This window comes from Taudactylus pleione, unplaced genomic scaffold, assembly GCF_031769625.1.
Source record: "Taudactylus pleione unplaced genomic scaffold, aTauple2 ptg000032l, whole genome shotgun sequence".
Classification (NCBI taxonomy): Eukaryota; Metazoa; Chordata; class Amphibia; order Anura; family Myobatrachidae; genus Taudactylus; species Taudactylus pleione.
Genome location: NW_028284434.1, coordinates 8,271,525 through 8,290,657, shown reverse-complemented (window position 1 = coordinate 8,290,657; position 19,133 = coordinate 8,271,525). Strand labels below are relative to the sequence as shown.

Sequence of the window (19,133 nt, the reverse complement as noted above, 5' to 3'; positions counted from 1 at the left end):
GGCATCGCAGAGAGACAACACATAACCATTTGCACAGGCTGCATGCTTGTATGCCACCCCGCACCCTCCTCCACTGAATGGCTTACTGCAACCTGCACACCAGGCTCCCAGCATACATCTCTGTAAGTAGTGTCCCCACTCCTCCCTTGTCTGTTCAGTCTGACAACAGCATCTGCAGCTATGCTGGAAACAGGCACTGCCCATTAGTTGCTTGGCTTGACCTATGGTATTGGCTCATGTGTAGATGGCATCACAGACAGAGAGTCTGATGTGCATACAAAAATATAGCTCGGGAAACAAATTATATCATCAGTCTCTGATGTTTTTAGCTGTTATTCCCAAAGCTTTAAAATATATAGTAGTAAATGTTGAATTGTTTATGCCCCTTTTCCACTGCTGCAATAACCAGGTTATTGCTGGGTCTACTCAGGTTGCGGCTCAGTGGAAAAGGTTAGCGACCAGGGTTGGACACAGGAATAACCTGGGTTAGAGGGCAGTGTAAACGAGTAACCCAGGCTGGACGCCCCAGGTCCCGTTTACAGTATGGGGAGATACAGATTTCCCAGCACTTGGAGATGATGTCATCTCTAATTGCCGGCAGAAATGTTACATTGCACACGGGAATAACCTGTGTTGGTGCCGCGGCGGGAGAGGGGTCTGTCCCGGGTCTGACCCAGTTTGGTAGCGTGTTCCAAATCCCAGGTCGGACCTGGGATTTTTGGTTGAAAGGGGCTTCAAGTGAGAACTTGACAGTATCAAGCCTCCCAAGTCATATCTGTACATAATATCTTGAAACCCAAATTTACCTTAAAAAACATTTCCTGCCTTATGCTGGGTACACACTATAGCGATACATCTGTTGATCGAATGATCTGCAGATATATCTGCAGATGATGGTCGTTCATACACACTGACCGGCCATCATCTGCTTCTGCCCACGGGTCCCGGAGGTCGGGGGTGTGTCCTGTCCCCCTCCCCGCAGCTGCCCCTGTATGTGTACTGTCCATAAGCTGTGCAGCACAGCCAATGTGACATGTCTGTGAACGACTTCGTTCACAGACATGTTGCAGATATATTGGCTGATCAATTGATCGGCCAATATATCGGCCAGTGTGTACCAAGCATAACTCGTGTATTCTGCCAACTGAACTGAACAAAGCACTTCCCTAAAAATGCATTGTACAAGGTAAAGTGGGACACTGATTGTTACATACTGAGTGAGGCCTTATTAGTATATGTTGTTGAAAATCACACATCATCTAAAAAACTGTATTTAAAACTGGTGCATACCAATAGCTTGCTGCAGTTGTCCAAAATGGTGTTCTCCTGAGCCGAGAGGTCAAACGGTGTCAGTCGCATGCTTTTGCAGATTCTGTTGCAGGCATGGGAATGAAAGAACAGGGCCATTCCTCGCACCCCTGAAGGAAAGTGGGAAGCAACGTTTCAAAAACAGAAGAGAAATCACAGGATCAAAGTCAACCACTTGGCCAACACTTGTAGGCCCCCATCCATCCTCTGTTCTTCCTATCTAAGAGCAAGGAGGCCTAAGTGCGAAATGCGTTTGATTCTACATATGGATGGATGCGTGTTTTGGCTCATGCCTAGTACAAAAAACAGTGCAATATGTGCCAAAAAATATGCTTATGTCCAACTCTACATCAACACCTTAAAGTCTACCTGGCTTCTGGTATTCTGAACAACAACTGTAATTGTATAAGTCATATTGATGAACACATGGCAGAATATTATACCTAAGTTGCCGTCTCCGAAGTCAGTTCCGCTCTCTGTGTGGATTTGAGGATCGGTGTATAAATCGCCCACACCTTGAATATCAACAACAATCAGCTGATGCCCTGATCTCTCAAATGTAAAGTGACTGAAAGCCTAGAGAACAAAATACATTTCTCAAATACAGAATTTATAGATTATACATTCCAAGCACACGGCCACACACGTCAGCCATGTACAAACGTACACACATAAAAGATACAGTCTATAAATTCAAAATAAACGGATACATCGCTGCTGGATGGGGCAGGAACTGTGACTGTGAAACTCAAAAATAAATTGGTCAAAGCCACAAAAATGGCTGCAGACTTTGTAATGCATGGGTCCACTATAACAGGTGGTAGCCGGTTTTAAAAGTGAGACCCAAAGGCTGATTTGTAATCACACAGGTCTCTCTACACGGACGCAAGTGGCGAGGGTTTGCCTCTGTACATGTGGAGCAAATATAAAAACTGTGAAACATGCAAAAAATATGAGATATGGTAAGAACTTACCCTTGTTATCTCTATTTCTACGAAGTCCATAGGGTTCCACAGGATACCTTGGGGTATAGGTGTGACGTCAGTCGCAGGGCACCAAAGAGTTAAGCTTTCAGCCTCCCAGGATGCACTAGGTCCCCCTCCTATACCCCGCCCCCGGGCCAAGGCACCTCAGTTAGTTACTAAGCCATAGGCCGGAGGAGGAGAAGGAAGAGAGAGAACAAAGATCTGGACACATACAAGAATCACATTCTCACCAGAGGGAGACGGAAAACCGGTGACCAGAGCAAAGCCCATCTGCAGCACAGGTGCGACAGGGCGGGAGTCCTGTGGAACCCTATGGACTTCGTAGAAATAGAGATAACAAGGGTAAGTTCTTACCATATCTCATATTTTCTACTTCAGGGTCCATAGGGTATCCACAGGATACCTTGGGGATGTCCCAAAGCAGTATCCTTTAAGGGTGGGGACGCTCCTGTGCAGAAAGGAGAATCCGCTGCCCGAAGGAAGCATCCTGAGAGGCGAAGGTGTCAAACCTGTAATACCTCACGAAGGTATGGACAGAAGACCACGTAGCAGCCTTGCAGATCTGAACTGCCGAGGCACCACGTCGAGCTGCCCACGAAGGACCCACAGACCTAGTGGAATGAGCCTTCAGAGAAGGAGGGACCGGTAGGCCTTCATGAAGATAAGCTTCAGAAATAGCCATACGGATCCAGGCTGCCAAAGTTTGCCTTGAAGCAGGCCAACCCTTTTTAAGGAAGCCATAGAGGACAAACAAAGCGTCCGACTTCCTAAACGAAGAAGTGCGGTCAACATAAGTCCTTAAGGCCCGCACAACATCCAAAGAGGCCTCACCCACGGAAAGACCCGGTGAGTTAAAGGCCGGAACAACTATTTCCTCGTTAACATGAAACTGGGAAACAACTTTGGGAAGAAACTCGGGCCGAGTGCGGAGCACTGCCCTGTTCCCATAAAAAACCAAGAAAGGGGGTCTACAAGAAAGAGCCCCTAGCTCAGAAACACGTCTGGCCGAAGCAATGGCCAGAAGGAAAACAGTCTTAGCTGTTAGCCATTTAAGATCCACTGAGCCCAGTGGTTCAAACGGCGGTCCTTGGAGAGCCCTCAGGACCACAGCCAAATCCCAAGGCGCCACAGGTGGAACAAAGGGCGGCTGAATGCGGAGAACACCCTGCATAAAGGTGCGCACATCCGGGATTGTAGCAATCCTACGGTGAAACCAGACAGATAGGGCCGAAACCTGTACCTTCAAAGAAGCAAGGCGAAGCCCATGATCTAGTCCCGCTTGCAGGAAGGCGAGAATCCGAGACAGACGAAACTCCCGCGGTGCATAACCTCTCGGTCGACACCACTGGAAGAACGTATGCCACACACGATGGTATATCCTCGCGGAAGACGGTTTCCGAGCTCGTAACATGGTATGCACCACAGAGCTGGAAAACCCCCGGGACCTCAGCATGGCCGTCTCAACAGCCACGCCGTCAAAGACAGCCGAGTCAGGTCCGGGTGAAGGCAAGGACCCTGAGACAGAAGGTCCGGTCGTAGCGGCAACCGCAGAGGACTGTCCACGGACAGACCCTGAAGGTCTGAGAACCAGTGCCGTCTGGGCCACGCGGGAGCTATCAACAGGAGCGTCCCTCCTTCCTGTTTGAATTTCGGATTACCCGTGGAAGAAGGGAGACCGGAGGGAACAGGTATGCGAACCGGAACGTCCACCGGACGGACAGAGCATCCACCAGAGACGCCCCTTCGTCTCTTGTGCGAGACCCGTACACCGGCAACTTGTTGTTGTGCCGGGACGCCATGAGGTCGATTTCTGGAAGACCCCACCTGTCCACCAGTAGTTGAAAAATGTCCGGGTGCAGGGACCATTCCCCCGGATGAACGTCCTGGCGACTTAGAAAGTCCGCCTCCCAATTTAGCACTCCCGGGATGAAGACCGCTGATATGGCCGGAAGATTGCGCTCCGCCCAAACCAGGATCCGAGAGACCTCTACGAGAGCCGCCCGACTGCGAGTTCCTCCTTGCCTGTTTATGTAGGCCACGGTGGTAGCGTTGTCCGACTGGACCTGCACCGGGCGACCCTGGAGAAACCGCTGTGCCTGCTGGAGAGCATTGAAGACCGCACGGAGTTCCAAGATATTTATTGGAAGCTCCGCTTCTGTCGGCGTCCACCTGCCCTGGAACAAGTGTGGACCCGAAACTGCTCCCCAGCCCCGAAGACTGGCGTCCGTTGTCAACAGGACCCAATTTGGAACCCAGAACGGACGTCCCTTGTTGAGGTGGGTCGTCTGTAACCACCACGCAAGGGACAGGCGAACCTCCTGGGTGAGCACAATCGTCTGGGACTTCAGAGACTGAGTCAGCCCGTTCCACTTGGACAGGATCAGGTGCTGCAGAGGTCTGGAGTGAAACTGGGCGTATTCCACCATGTCGAACACCGACACCATGGAGCCCAGTAACCTCATCGCCGAGTGTAAGGACACCCGGCGGCTGTGCAGGCAACTGCGCACCCTTGACTGTAAAGCAGAGATCTTGTCCTCCGTCACGAAGATCCTTTGCTGTCCCGAGTCCAATAAGGCTCCAAGATGCAGAATCCTCCGAGACGGGATTAGAGTGGACTTCTGCCAGTTGATTAGCCAGCCGTGCCGTTGCAGCAGTGCAATGGTCAGGTCCAAGTGGCGTAACAGGAGCTCTGGAGATCCTGCCACCAATAACAGGTCGTCCAAATACGGCAACATGCGGACTCCCTGCAGCCGCAGAGAAGCCGCCATGACCGCCATCACCTTGGTGAAAACACGTGGTGCTGTTGCCAGGCCAAAAGGTAACGCCCGAAACTGGAAGTGGTCGCTGCGGATTGCAAACCTGAGGAACTGTTGATGGCGCAAAAGAATAGGGACATGCAGGTAAGCGTCCTGTATGTCCAATGACACCAAGTAGTCCCCAGGTTCCAGCGCCAGAATGATGGACCGTAGGGTCTCCATCCGAAACTTCGGGACCCGCAAAGACTTGTTGAGTGCTTTGAGGTTGAGAATCGGACGATATGACCCATTGGGTTTCTGTACCAAAAATAGATTTGAATAGAAACCCTGGCCCCTCTGGGAGAATGGAACAGCCACTATAACTCCAGCCTGGAGCATAGTGTGCAATACCTTCCGCAGCTCCGTAGCCTTGTTCCGGTCTGATGGGAGACCCGTGGTGAAGAAGCGAGCCGGGGGTCTGTGCCGGAAGGAGAGGGCGTATCCGTGGGAAACCACCTCCAGAACCCAAGTGTCTGTCGTAGTGGTCGACCAACACTGGGCGAACTGTAGCAGGCGGCCTCCCACCCTGGGATCCCCCAAAGGGAGGCCCGGACCGTCAGGCCGCAGGCTTGTCATCTGGCTTGGGGGCCGGACGTCTGGTACTCCATGCCTGCTTCCGGGGCTTGACCGATTTCTTAGGGCCAGCCTGTCGAGGAAACGACTGTGGTTTGGGCCTGCCCTGGGCCCTAGATGACCGAAAGGACGATGGTCCCGAACCAGAAGGAGCAGCGGCCGACGGGAGACAAGCAGATTTGGCTGCCGCCAGCGTGGCCACAATCTTATCCAGATCCGGACCGAAGAGAACTTCTCCGGTAAACGGCAACGCTTCCAGACCTTTCTTGGAATCTGCGTCCGCCTTCCATGATCGCAGCCACAAGGTGCGACGAGCAGCCACCGCTGCTGAAGAAATTCTAGACACCAGAGTACTAATGTCTAGAGCCGCCTCGTTGATGTAGGTGGCCGAATCACGGAGATTGCCAATCAACTCCGCCTGTTCGGCCGGACAGTCGGATTCAAAAGAAGCCTCTAATGAATCCGCCCAGCGCTCCATCGCTCTGGCAACCCAGCAAATGGCCATAGCCGGCCGTGCTGCCCCCCCTGCAAGGGAATAAGCGGACTTCAGGCAGATTTCTACCTTGCGGTCCGTAGCATCCTTAAGGGAGGACATGGATGGCATCGGCAATGTGGCACTACGGACAAGACGGGTCACGTGAGAATCCACCTGTGGAGGGGATTCCCACTTAGCAAAATAATTATCCGCGAACGGATAAGCCACCGCCAGGCGTCTCTGCGGCTGGTATCTTTTGCCAGGTTGTTTCCACGCCTCCTCTAAATGGTCCACCAACTGACCCGAAAGAGGAAAGACTGTGGCATCGCCCTTCACATCTTTGAAAAAGGCATACTTAGATTTAGCCGCTGGGGGAACTTCGTCCTCAATCACCAAGGCTGTGCGGACCGCCCGAATAAGTCCAGGAATATATACTTTGGACTTAGCATCAGCGTCCTTAGTATGGAGAGGTTCCTGATCGTAAGGATCCAGAATCTCCCCATCATCAGACGTCCCTTCGTCATCCTCATAAGGAGCGGACAGAGACGCCACCGGCCTTTTATGAGGCCGCATCACAGACTCCCCTTGCAACACATCCGACAAGTGCTGTACAGAACTCGTCAGGGAGTTAACCCACGCTGGCTCCTGAGAACCCGGGAGCGGGGAAATAGGGAGACTGTGGGGTACCACCAATTGTCGTGGGAACCCCTGCATGGGTGACGACACCACAGACTGCTGGGACAAACCCATCGGAGTAAACGCGGGCTGCGGAGCTAACTGGCCCACTAAAGCTGTTAACGCCTGAGCGAAACAAGCCCAGGGCGGCTCCTGTACCGGTGCTGTAACCGTAATAGGCCGCGCCATGGACAAACACTGCCGGCAAAGGCCCTCCGCGCTACCCTCCCCCTCCGCTAACGGTACTTTGCACGTGGTACACTGTAGCCGGAGGGGAAAATCACTTTCAGACATGATGGCACCACGTATGTGACCTCTCTCACCAATTAAGTATTAAATAGGCGAGAGACCACCCTGCAGCACCGCACCGCAAGGGCTTTAGCAGAAGAACAGGGACAGTAATAAAGCTGACAGTTTAGAGAAGAAAAGTTACAGGCAGCGCTAGCACAGTCACATACAATGCAGAGAAATAACAATTCCTGCACTAACAGCGCTGATTACTCAACTACACAGACACAGGGCCTGGTAGGACACAGCGCTGCATACACAGACCTGAGCCACAGCGGAGGAGAGGTATGCGGGGGGACCCAGACCACGATGCTTCCGTCCAGCACTTCCAGCAGCGTTCACCATGCGTTCTGGAGAAGATGGCCGCCGAGGAGCAGAGAGGAGGCTGGCCTGGGGGAGGAGCGCTGCCACAGGACCAGTCGGCAGCATGCAGAGAGGGCTGTGTGCAGCGGGGGAGGCGCCGGCTGTGAGACAGGGAAGGCGCGCTCCCCTGGCATGCATTTAACCCCTGGGACGCCGCAGCGCTACCGCTCTGCTGCGGTCCGCTGTCCCAGGGGGTAGTGGAAGCGCAGGTTGGTCGCCTGGCTCCACGCTGCAGCCAGTCCCCAGGGAGCCCCCTGCCTGGGGACTTAGGACCATGTGATCAGCGGGGACCCACCGCGGGACCCCGCTGCTTACCTCTGTCCCCCTTGAATCCGGCCATGGTCCGGAGCATCTGGGGTCACCGCTAGCTGTGACCCCAGACGCCCACCAGCATCCCCGGATCAGTACCGGCGTTCTGGTACCGGCGGGGTGTAGGGAAGACAGCATGGACGTCAGGACTGACAGTCCATGCTGTTCATCCAGATGTGCAGCCACAGCTGCATGAAGAAAAAGCTTCAGGGGCTCTTCTAGCCCCCACTCCAACAGGTGCACCCGACTCCGGCCGGGCACCAAACTAAACTGAGGTGCCTTGGCCCGGGGGCGGGGTATAGGAGGGGGACCTAGTGCATCCTGGGAGGCTGAAAGCTTAACTCTTTGGTGCCCTGCGACTGACGTCACACCTATACCCCAAGGTATCCTGTGGATACCCTATGGACCCTGAAGTAGAAATAGTCAATATAGTGACTAACAAACCAATCGGAATCGGTATTTAATGCCGGCGGCTGAGCAGCACCCGGATCAAATACAGACGGCAGAACCCCGACGGATCTAATTCCCGACTGGGGCTGGGAAGTAACCTAACCCTCCCCTTTCCTAACCCTCCCTTAGTGGTGCCCCCTTCCCCCGGGGGTCCCTAAACTTAATAGCCCCCCCGCGTGCGGCTATCCGCTAAGACACCCGGCTTACCTTCGTTCGGTATGCCGGGTGTCGGTATTTTGTAGAGGGGCTAATGATAGGCGTCGGGATTTCCACGCCTATCTGTAGTCCCCTGTCGGGCTGTCAGTGTCGGGATATCGGTGGGCAGTATCCTGACTGCATCCCAAACCAATCAATACAGGTTTGTACTTGAGATTTTTTTAAACAAGCTTTATGAGCCCGGACTCTGACCATGCCACTAATAGCGGTTATCGCTATATCAGGTAATTATTATTAATAATGTCATATTATTATAAGAAATGGCAATTATTAGAGCAATGTCTGCTTGTTGTTTTTAGATAATTACAATCAATAGTTATCAGGAAGACGTATTTCAGCAAGGCAATAGGCCTAATCCTGGAACAATTGTGGATCTCCAATACATTGCTGTACTTGATTAGAATGAGTTACGGTAGCTGCTTACTTTGATAGTCCTACCTGTGGGGTGAGACGAATGTTGTCATCTCGGACAAATCCTGAGTTGGAGTTATATTTAATATATTTGCCCTCAATGTAATGCTCCAAGTGGTACAATGGTTTGCCAGGTCTGTCTTTCATTTCAATGATACACATCTGCATAATGTCCACCTGCCAGGGGAAGCCAAACACTTGTTATGGAATAAAATAGCATACACTTATTCAGATGTGGACGCTATGCCGATATTTACTCAGTTGAGCGACTTACGGTTGACTGCACATGCGTGGGGATCGCACTGCGCACGCGCCAAGATACCTTAGCGGTGCCGCACGCAGGATTTCTGACAGTCAAGGACCATGTGGGGGTGGTTACAGGGAGTGATGGCATAAATGGAGGCCAGATATGGGGTGTATCTCAGCATGCTGCTGCGATCCCGTACGCAGAAAACAATGCGCCAGTGTCCCAGTTCCCGCGGCCATTCTGCGCGACAATAGGGTTACACAGATGGTCAATTATCGAAGGATCTGCGACCAACGCTGCGCGTTTCTATGCATTTTTTTTATCTGCGAAGCTGCCGGTGGTTGTCTCAATACATTTCCCGGGCGGCTGCAGGCATTAGCGTATTTTTGTACAGCAGCTGCGTGCGGGATCGCAGCTGCGAATGCCTTAACATTAGCATACATATCAGGCCCAATATTAGTAATTATGACTTTACCCCAGGAACAACAAAGTAACTAGGACTCCACATACCATAACAGCATGAGGATGTTGGATGAAACAAAAAAAGGTTTGTTTTCTTTTTCTAATTGGGGGCTGTATATGTTTTACAGAACAAGCTATAACCAGAAATGCCTCTTCTTCTCCAGAATCGTCACAATGTCAGCAGCAGGCATGCATTTCTTATTCGGCCCATACACGGTGCGATTTTTTTGCACGATATGGCCGATTTAGATCAATCGTAACGATTTATCTAAATCGGCCATCGTGTGCGGTATTTGTACGATTATGATGACGATGCGCGTCCCCGCCATCGTAAATCTCCATCATAGATCTTGTGGAAAAACAGTAAGATTACGACCTATCGTGTACCATGTGCCACACATTGTATGCTGTTTTGCTTGATAAACGATCCGATGTACGAAGTCTTGCATAATCCCTGGCCACTCTCCTCCTCCATTTTGTGAAAGACGACGCATCGGTATCGTATGATCGTATGTACAATCGTACACCATCTGACCAAATCATATAAAGAATTTCAAGGGAAGAATCTCAAGGGAAATCATACAACACATCTTAACGTTAGGAAATCGCACCGTGTATGGCCGGCTTTACAGGCTAATATCCGATGGCAAACCAATTGTCACACGCCGCCCTGGAGACCCCAGAATCAGACCCCGTCGCCTACCTTTGCGGGTGCTGACCCGCTCTGTCTTCCGGCTCCCTCGCTGTGCACTGCTTCCCTCTCTCTCTGGCCAGTCTCCGCTGTCCTCTGGAGGGTCCCGCTGCTCTGCTGCTCCCACGCTGGCTCCTGCTGGTCGCTGGTCCCCGCTGACTTCTTCTGAGAAGCGTTGTCCTCCGGTCCATGGGCGCGGCCATCTTGGATTGCCCATGTGACACACTACCACCAATGAGGAGTCTTCTCCTTTCTCTCTCAGCCTGTCAGCTCCCAGCGTCCACTATATAAGGTTCCCCAATGCTGACACAAGTTGCCAGTGCAACTAGTTTCCTAGTGAGCTTTCCCACTGTGCTCCAGTCGCTCCACGTAGCTTCCCAGCTACCGACGTCTCCCCACGGCTATCCAGCCGCTCCGCGTAGTTTCCCAGCTACTGACGTCTCCCCACGGCTATCCAGCCGCTCCGCGTAGCCACCCAGCTACCAACGTCTACCCCACGGCTATCCAGCCGCTCCACGTAGCCACCCAGCTACCAACGTCTACCCCACGGCTATCCAGCCACTCCACGTAGCCACCCAGCTACCAACGTCTACCCACGGCTATCCAGCCGCTCCACGTAGCCACCCAGCTACCAACGTCTACCCACGGCTATCCAGCCGCTCCACGTAGCCACCCAGCTACCAACATCTACCCTACGGCTATCCAGCCGCTCCACGTAGCCACCCAGCTACCAACGTCTACCCCACGGCTATCCAGCCGCTCCACGTAGCCACCCAGCTACCAACGTCTACCCACGGCTATCCAGCCGCTCCACATAGCCACCCAGCTACCAACGTCTACCCACGGCTATCCAGCCGCTCCACGTAGCCACCCAGCTACCAACGTCTACCCACGGCTATCCAGCCGCTCCACGTAGTCACCCAGCTACCAACGTCTACCCACGGCTATCCAGCCGCTCCACGTAGCCACCCAGCTACCAACGTCTATCCACGGCTATCCAGCCACTCCACGTAGCTACCCAGCTACCAACGTCTACCCACGGCTATCCAGCCGCTCCACGTAGCCACCCAGCTACCAACGTCTACCCACGGCTATCCAGCCGCTCCACGTAGTCACCCAGCTACCAACGTCTACCCACGGTTATCCAGCCGCTCCACGTAGCTTCTCAGCTCCTAACGTCCACACAAGGCTATCCAGTCTTTCCAAGTGGCTTCCAAGCTACCACACCATTTCTAACAGTACTCAAATTCCCTATTAGTACACTGCTTCCTCTCATGCGGAGGAACTTTATTAAACCAAGTCTCCTCCTGCGGGCGTCTGCGCCAAGTGATACAGGTCCAAGGCCCAGTCTGGGAACACAGTCTTTAAATCCCACGATTGTGACACCAATAGAACAACAGCAACTATCACAAATAGAGATATCTGTGCCAATAAGTCCTGGTACATGGTACGTATTTTATAAAATGCTAGCCATGGTACGTATTATATAAACTGCTAGCCATGTATGGATATATTACACATTTTCTGTTGTGCTTCACATTTGAAGAAACACATAATACAAAATATCATGGACACACTGGGCCTGATTCCGTAGTGAAAGCTGCGGCATCCGCTCTTGCGTCTGTTGCTGGAGTCGTGGCAATGCGTTTCCATTGCATGATGCACCTCTGAATAATGCCCGGGGCCATTAGTACGGGGGGGAGAGGGCGTGCGCAGATAGTTAGATAGATGTGTATGCGTATATATATACATATATATATATACACAGTATACACACAAAATTCATATACATATTGTACGTTTTTAGCGTAATCTTAAGAACGAAGTAGTATCGAATATAAACACATATCCATGACATGCAATGACAAATATACAGACAAATTAATCCAACTAAATAAGCTACTTCACATATACAGTATATACACAATCTATAAATGTGGAACATTATTAATAATAGTTTCTATGTGGCAATGTTACCCACGCCTTTCATAGAACGGCCCATGAGCCATTAACATGTTTATTCTCGGTCCGTTGACCATTGATAAATCTATAAGTGAGCCGGGGGGACGGGTTTCACTATCTTAACAAAAACAGAGCTAATGTGAGCTATGTAATAAAACAGTATATTAAAATGTATGTGCTAATACAATTCCACAGTAGAAAAGCCAGAGGTAACTGGTTTTGCTAAGGGCTCTTATCTTTGACATGAGAGGGATTAGATGGCAGATGAGCTCAAACAAAAAGCAATCTGCACAAATGGATGTTGCTGTGGGAGCCTGAGGGAATTGGTCACATGGTCTGTAGTCACATGCTGATACAGCCATTCTTCCTGCGCCCAGACTCACGTTTCAGTGTCTATAGAATGTAAATAAGACCATGCACGATGCATTGCCTCACGTATACCACGTCTCAGTCAGAGAGCCAACAGAAAATATGCTGTACATGGTGTACGCTGCACCTCAGCTGTCCCATCCCACTGGCTCATGTTACAAGCTATAACTGGAGACATGCTGCATTAAGTTATACCATAACATTCCGAGAGATACCAGAGATGCACAGACAAGATATACAAGTAAACAAGTACGAGATTTCTGCTGCCTTTGCAGACTGAGAGTGAAAATAATACTTTTAACTAGGGGTGTGCACCGGCCACTTTTCGTGTTTTGTGTTTTGGTTTTGGATCTGGATCTTTCTTCGTGTTTTGGATCTGGATTGGTTTTGCCAAAACCACCCTTCCGTGTTTTGGGTTCTGGGTTTTGTGTTTTGGATCTGTATTTTTTTTTAAAAAAGCATAAAAACAGCTAAAATCACAGAATTTGTAGGTTTTTCTGCTCCTATGCTATTATTAACCTCAATAACCTTAATTTCCACTCATTTCCAGTCTATTCTGAACACCTCACACCTCACAATAGTGTTTTTATGTCCAAAACGTTGCACCGAGGTAGCTGGATGACTATGCTAAGCGACACGAGTGGGCGGCACAAACACGTGACCCATCTAGGCGTGAAACTGCAGTGGCAGACAGGATGGCAGTTTGAAAAACTAGGCCCCAAACTGTACATAATGCAAAGAAAAAAAAGAGGTGCAAGATGGAATTGTCCTTGGGCCCTCCCACCCACCCTTATGTTGTATAAACAGGACATGCACACTTTAACAAACCAATCATTTCAGCGCCAGGGTCTGCCACACAACTGTGGCTGAAATGATTGGTTCGTTTGGGCCCCCACAAAACAAGCTGGCAATTAATGTGTCCCTGCACAAACTGGCTCTATGGAGGCAAGATGTCATCCTCATCCTCCACATCCACCGATTCCTCACCCTCTTCAGTGTGTACATCCTCATCCTCACAGAGTATTAATTCGTCCCTGCAGGAACCACAGGTCCCTCTGTACGTTCTGGAGGCTGGTCTCCCTGGAAGAGTTGATAATTCATTTTATGAACATCATCTTCTCCACATTTTGTGGAAGCAACCTCCTACGCCTTTCGCTGACAAGGTTCCCGGCTGCACTAAACACTCTTTCGGAGTACACACTGGAGGGGGGGCAACTCAGGTAAAATAGAGCCAGTTTGTACAGGGACCTCCAAATTGCTTCTTTTTCCTGCCAGTACAGGTACGGACTGTCTGACATGCCTACTTGGATTCTGTCACTGATGTAATCCTTTAACAGACAGACGCACGCTTGTCGCTGCTGCTTTGAGGATTCAAGTGCGGCTACAGCCCACACAATTCACAAAGACAGAAAAAAAAAAAGAATATTTTTATTGTTTGTGGAGCACACTTTGAGGGTTACACCACCCTTTAACAGTCAGACGCACGCTTGTCGCTGCTGCTTTGAGGATGCAAGTGCGGCTACAGCCCACACAATTCACAAAGACAGAAAAAAGAAGAAGAATATTTTAATTGTTTGTGTAGCACACTTTGAGGGTGTCACCACCCTTTAACAGACAGACGCACGCTTGTCGCTGCTGCTTTAAGGATGCAGGTGCGGCTACAGCCCACACAATTCACAAAGACAGAAAAAAGAAGAATATTTTTATTGTTTGTGTAGCACACTTTGAGGGTGTCACCACCCTTTAACAGACAGACGCACGCTTGTCGCTGCTGCTTTGAGGATGCAAGTGCGGCTACATCGCACACAAGTCACAAACACATTAAAAAAATAGTTTTTTTATTTTTTGGAGCACTTTGAGAGTTACACCACCCTTTAACAGACAGACGCACGCTTGTCGCTGCTGCTTTAAGGATGCAGGTGCGGCTACAGCCCACACATTTCACAAAGACCGAAAAAAAAAGAACAATATTTTAATTGTTTCTGTAGAACACTTTGAGGTGTCACCACCCTTTAACAGACAGACACACGCTTGTCGCTGCTGCTTTAAGGATGCAGGTGCGGCTACAGCCCACACAATTCACAAAGACAGAAAAAAGAAGAATATTTTTATTGTTTGTGTAGCACACTTTGAGGGTGTCACCACCCTTTAACAGACAGACGCACGCTTGTCGCTGCTGCTTTGAGGATGCAAGTGCGGCTACATCGCACACAAGTCACAAACACATTAAAAAAATAGTTTTTTATTTTTTGGAGCACTTTGAGAGTTACACCACCCTTTAACAGACAGACGCACGCTTGTCGCTGCTGCTTTAAGGATGCAGGTGCGGCTACAGCCCACACATTTCACAAAGACCGAAAAAAAAAGAACAATATTTTAATTGTTTGTGTAGCACACTGTGAGGGTGTCACCACCCTTTAACAGACAGACGCACGCTTGTCGCTGCTGCTTTAAGGATGCAGGTGCGGCTACAGCCCACACAATTCACAAAGACAGAAAAAAAAAGAACAATATTTTAATTGTTTGTGTAGCACACTTTGAGGGTGTCACCACCCTTTAACAGACAGACGCACGCTTGTCGCTGCTGCTTTGAGGATGCAGGTGGAATCTAGACGGGATTTGGAACCGAGGACACACTACCTCCATCAATTGTCTAAATCCCACTGCACTAATGTCAGATACCGGACGCACGTCTAACACCAACATAGCAGTCAAGGCCTCAGTTATACGTTTTGCTTCAGGATGACTGCTGTCGTACTTCATCCTCATCGCTAGGGACTGTTGGAGGGTCAATTGTTTAGTAAAAGTAGTGATGTTCCTACTTCCTCTCTGGGATGATGAACAACTCCCAGCAGCAGCAACAGCACTAGGAGGAAGTGGTTCTTGATCTTTCCCTATTTTATTTTTATCGGAGAAAGTTTGGTCCTCCATTTATGTTATATTGATATATATACGTGCGGCTAAAGCGCACACAAACACAGAAAATATTTTTTTATTTTTGCTGGAGAGTAGTGCACTTTGTGGGTTACACCACCCTTTAAGAAATGAGCCAGCCGGCTCTTTACTTATGGGACACAGGCGCACGCTTGGCGCTGCTCCTTTGTTGATGCACGTGCAGCCACAGTGCACACAAGTCACAAACACAGAAAATATATATTTTTTTGGTTTGGAGTGTACTTTGGGGGTTACAGAACCCTTTAACGGTCAAGCCAGCCGGCCCTTTACTTATGACACAGGCGCACGCTTGGCACTACTTTGTTGATGCACGTGCGGCTACTGCGCACACAATTCACAAACACAGAAAATAATTTTTTTTTTGGTTTGGACTGGAGTGTACTTTCGGGGGATACAGCACCCTTTAACGGTCTAGCCAGCCGGCCCTTTACTTATGACACAGGCGCACGCTTGGCACTACTTTGTTGATGCACGTGCGGCTACTGCGCACACAATTCACAAACACAGAAAATAATTTTTTTTTTGGTTTGGACTGGAGTGTACTTTCGGGGGTTACAGCACCCTTAACGGTCAAGCCAGCCGGCCCTTTACTTATGACACAGGCGCACGCTTGGCACTACTTTGTTGATGCACGTGCGGCTACTGCACACACAATTCACAAACACAGAAAATAATTTTTTTTTTGGTTTGGACTGGAGTGTACTTTCTGGGGATACAGCACCCTTTAACGGTCTAGCCAGCCGGCCCTTTACTTATGACACAGGCGCACGCTTGGCACTACTTTGTTGATGCACGTGCGGCTACTGCGCACACAATTCACAAACACAGAAAATTATTTTTTTTTTGGTTTGGACTGGAGTGTACTTTCGGGGGTTACAGCACCCTTAACGGTCAAGCCAGCCGGCCCTTTACTTATGACACAGGCGCACGCTTGGCACTACTTTGTTGATGAACGTGCGGCTACTGCGCACACAATTCACAAACACAGAAAATAATTTTTTTTTTGGTTTGGACTGGAGTGTACTTTGGGGGTTACAGCACCCTTTAATGGTCAAGCCAGCCGGCCCTTTACTTATGACACAGGCGCACGCTTGGCACTACTTTGTTGATGCATATGCGGCTACTGCGCACACAATTCACAAACACAGAAAATAATTTTTTTTTTGGTTTGGACTGGAGTGTACTTTCGGGGGTTACAGCACCCTTAACGGTCAAGCCAGCCGGCCCTTTACTTATGACACAGGCGCACGCTTGGCACTACTTTGTTGATGCACGTGCGGCTACTGCGCACACAATTCACAAACACAGAAAATAATTTTTTTTTTGGTTTGGACTGGAGTGTACTTTCGGGGGTTACATCACCCTTAACGGTCAAGCCAGCCGGCCCTTTACTTATGACACAGGCGCACGCTTGGCACTACTTTGTTGATGCACGTGCGGCTACTGCGCACACAATTCACAAACACAGAAAATAATTTTTTTTTTGGTTTGGACTGGAGTGTACTTTCGGGGGTTACAGCACCCTTAACGGTCAAGCCAGCCGGCCCTTTACTTATGACACAGGCGCACGCTTGGCACTACTTTGTTGATGCACGTGCGGCTACTGCGCACACAATTCACAAACACAGAAAATATATTATTTTTTTAGCACTTGGGGGGAGCACCCCTGATGGACAGAGCACCCCCTGGACAACACTTCAGCACCCCTTTAGGACTGGGACACTGCACAGGACTTTGGAGTGGACACAGCCCCTATGGAGAACTGACTGCACAACACAGTCCAGCCAGCCCCTATGGACTTTGAAGTAGTGGACACAGCCCCTATTAACAACAGCAGCACAGCACAACACAGCCAGCCCCTATGGACTTTGAAGTAGTGGACAACAGCAGCACTACACTACACTACACTACACAGCCCTAACTCCCACCCTCCCTCTTCACTGTCCACAGCCGAGTGAGAAAATGGCGCCGACGTGTGTACCTTATATAGGATCCAAAACCCGCGAGACTCGGAAGGCGGGAAGATGACGTTTTGCCTCGATTTCAGATCCGAGTCAGGCGGGAAAAGTCGAGCCTGACTCGGATCGGACTCGGATCGGGGGGGCTCGGGGGGGTTCGGATTTCAGAAATCCGAACCCGCTCACCCCTACTTTTAACTATTGTGTATACACCAAAACTTGCAGAATGCTGGATATGTATCTAAATAGCTATAATTGTATCTCTGCTATGGCCTGATCATTAAAGAGCGTCCAAATGCATGCACATATACATTCATACTCCAATCCAGGGGAGCTGGGATCTATTCCAGTATTACATTTATGTAAGTCAATATATTAACATTACAATCAGGTGAAGGTTTCGTACTGTTCCGTACTGTGCATTCCCGCACACTGTGCAGTGTATTTTCATCAAGCACATACGCGATATCTGCGCAATTCAGTTACATATGGCAAGTCGCAAGTTTCAAAGCAATTAATTCTGCAGTGTGCGACCCATGTGAAGTCCATGAAAAAGTGGGGAAATCATTCTGAAAACCCAAAAAGCGGCATGGGGAAAATGCTAAACTGCTAAACCAATGGGTTTCCTTGAATGTTAAACCCCCGATGGTGTCTTCTTACCGCTGAGTTTTCCTTGCAGCTCCTGAAGCTGTGAGGAAATGTCCTCTCAGGGGAAATGGCGTGCCGGGCCAATTGGATTCTCCCCTAAGTGTGTATATACAACTTTGTAAAAAAAACAAAAAAAACTTGCAACTCGCATCCGCAAGTACAAAAATCTTTGTCCCACCACTGCAACACCTCAACATACATGTCCCTCATCATTTTACCCATTTTTTGGCTTTTATAGAAAACATGAACAAATAACATGTTTTTTTGCCAGTATTTTCCTATTTAAAAACCTCTAAATACATTATTCTTCACTGTGAGGGTTGTCCCAAGGGTACTACGTTATGTCCTATCATTTTTATATTAAAGTATGGATGGTTCACTACTTTTCACCAATTCTGAGGACTAAAAGCCTTTTTTTTTTTTAAATCCAATAGTTTTTTTATAAAATTTTGTTTAGAATATACAATTAAATGTACATTTATAACCAATAAAGCAATGTAAACATTACATTACATTGATGAAATATAAACAATAAAAATAACAAAAGACAAAAACAAAAATACATACATGTGTGGCTTCACTTCTTGCTATTTAAATATCACTGTACCATACAATAAAATCTTTCCTCTGTATATATAACTCATAAAAAAAGTATAATTATCTGGTATAAAAAATCATATTACTGACATCTATTACCGCATCCCACATGTAATACTATAATCTTATTCTAAGGGATTACTCAATATTGCAGCCCTCAAACGGTTATATGGGGAGTCTAGCCATCTGTCCCATACAGTATAATACTTCTGAGATATATCTCTAGCAGTATAGACATATTTTTCATGTGCTGCAACTGCTCCAACTAAAGATATCCAGGTTTCCAGATTTGGCCCAGCATTTGCCATCCAATCTCTTGCAATACATACTTTGGCAAGCACACAAAGATTATTAATAAAACGTGTAGCAGGTTTGTCAATTGCGTCTGCATTTAT

The 19,133-nt window shown here is 49.0% G+C and overlaps 1 protein-coding gene across 6 annotated transcripts in view; it reads right to left on the bottom strand.

Annotated features, from left to right (window-relative positions):
- The window catches only part of EEF2K (eukaryotic elongation factor 2 kinase), a 127,825-nt gene that overhangs the window by 29,046 nt on the left and 79,646 nt on the right, over positions 1-19,133 (bottom strand). For all 6 annotated transcript variants that reach the window (XM_088451937.1, XM_088451938.1, XM_088451939.1 and 3 more), the window contains 3 exons: positions 8,877-9,026; positions 1,752-1,884; positions 1,291-1,418 (listed from right to left, as the gene is read on the bottom strand). In XM_088451937.1, coding sequence (XP_088308063.1) covers positions 1,291-1,418; positions 1,752-1,884; positions 8,877-9,026 — 411 coding nt within the window. The remainder of the gene's footprint in view (positions 1-1,290; positions 1,419-1,751; positions 1,885-8,876; positions 9,027-19,133) is intronic.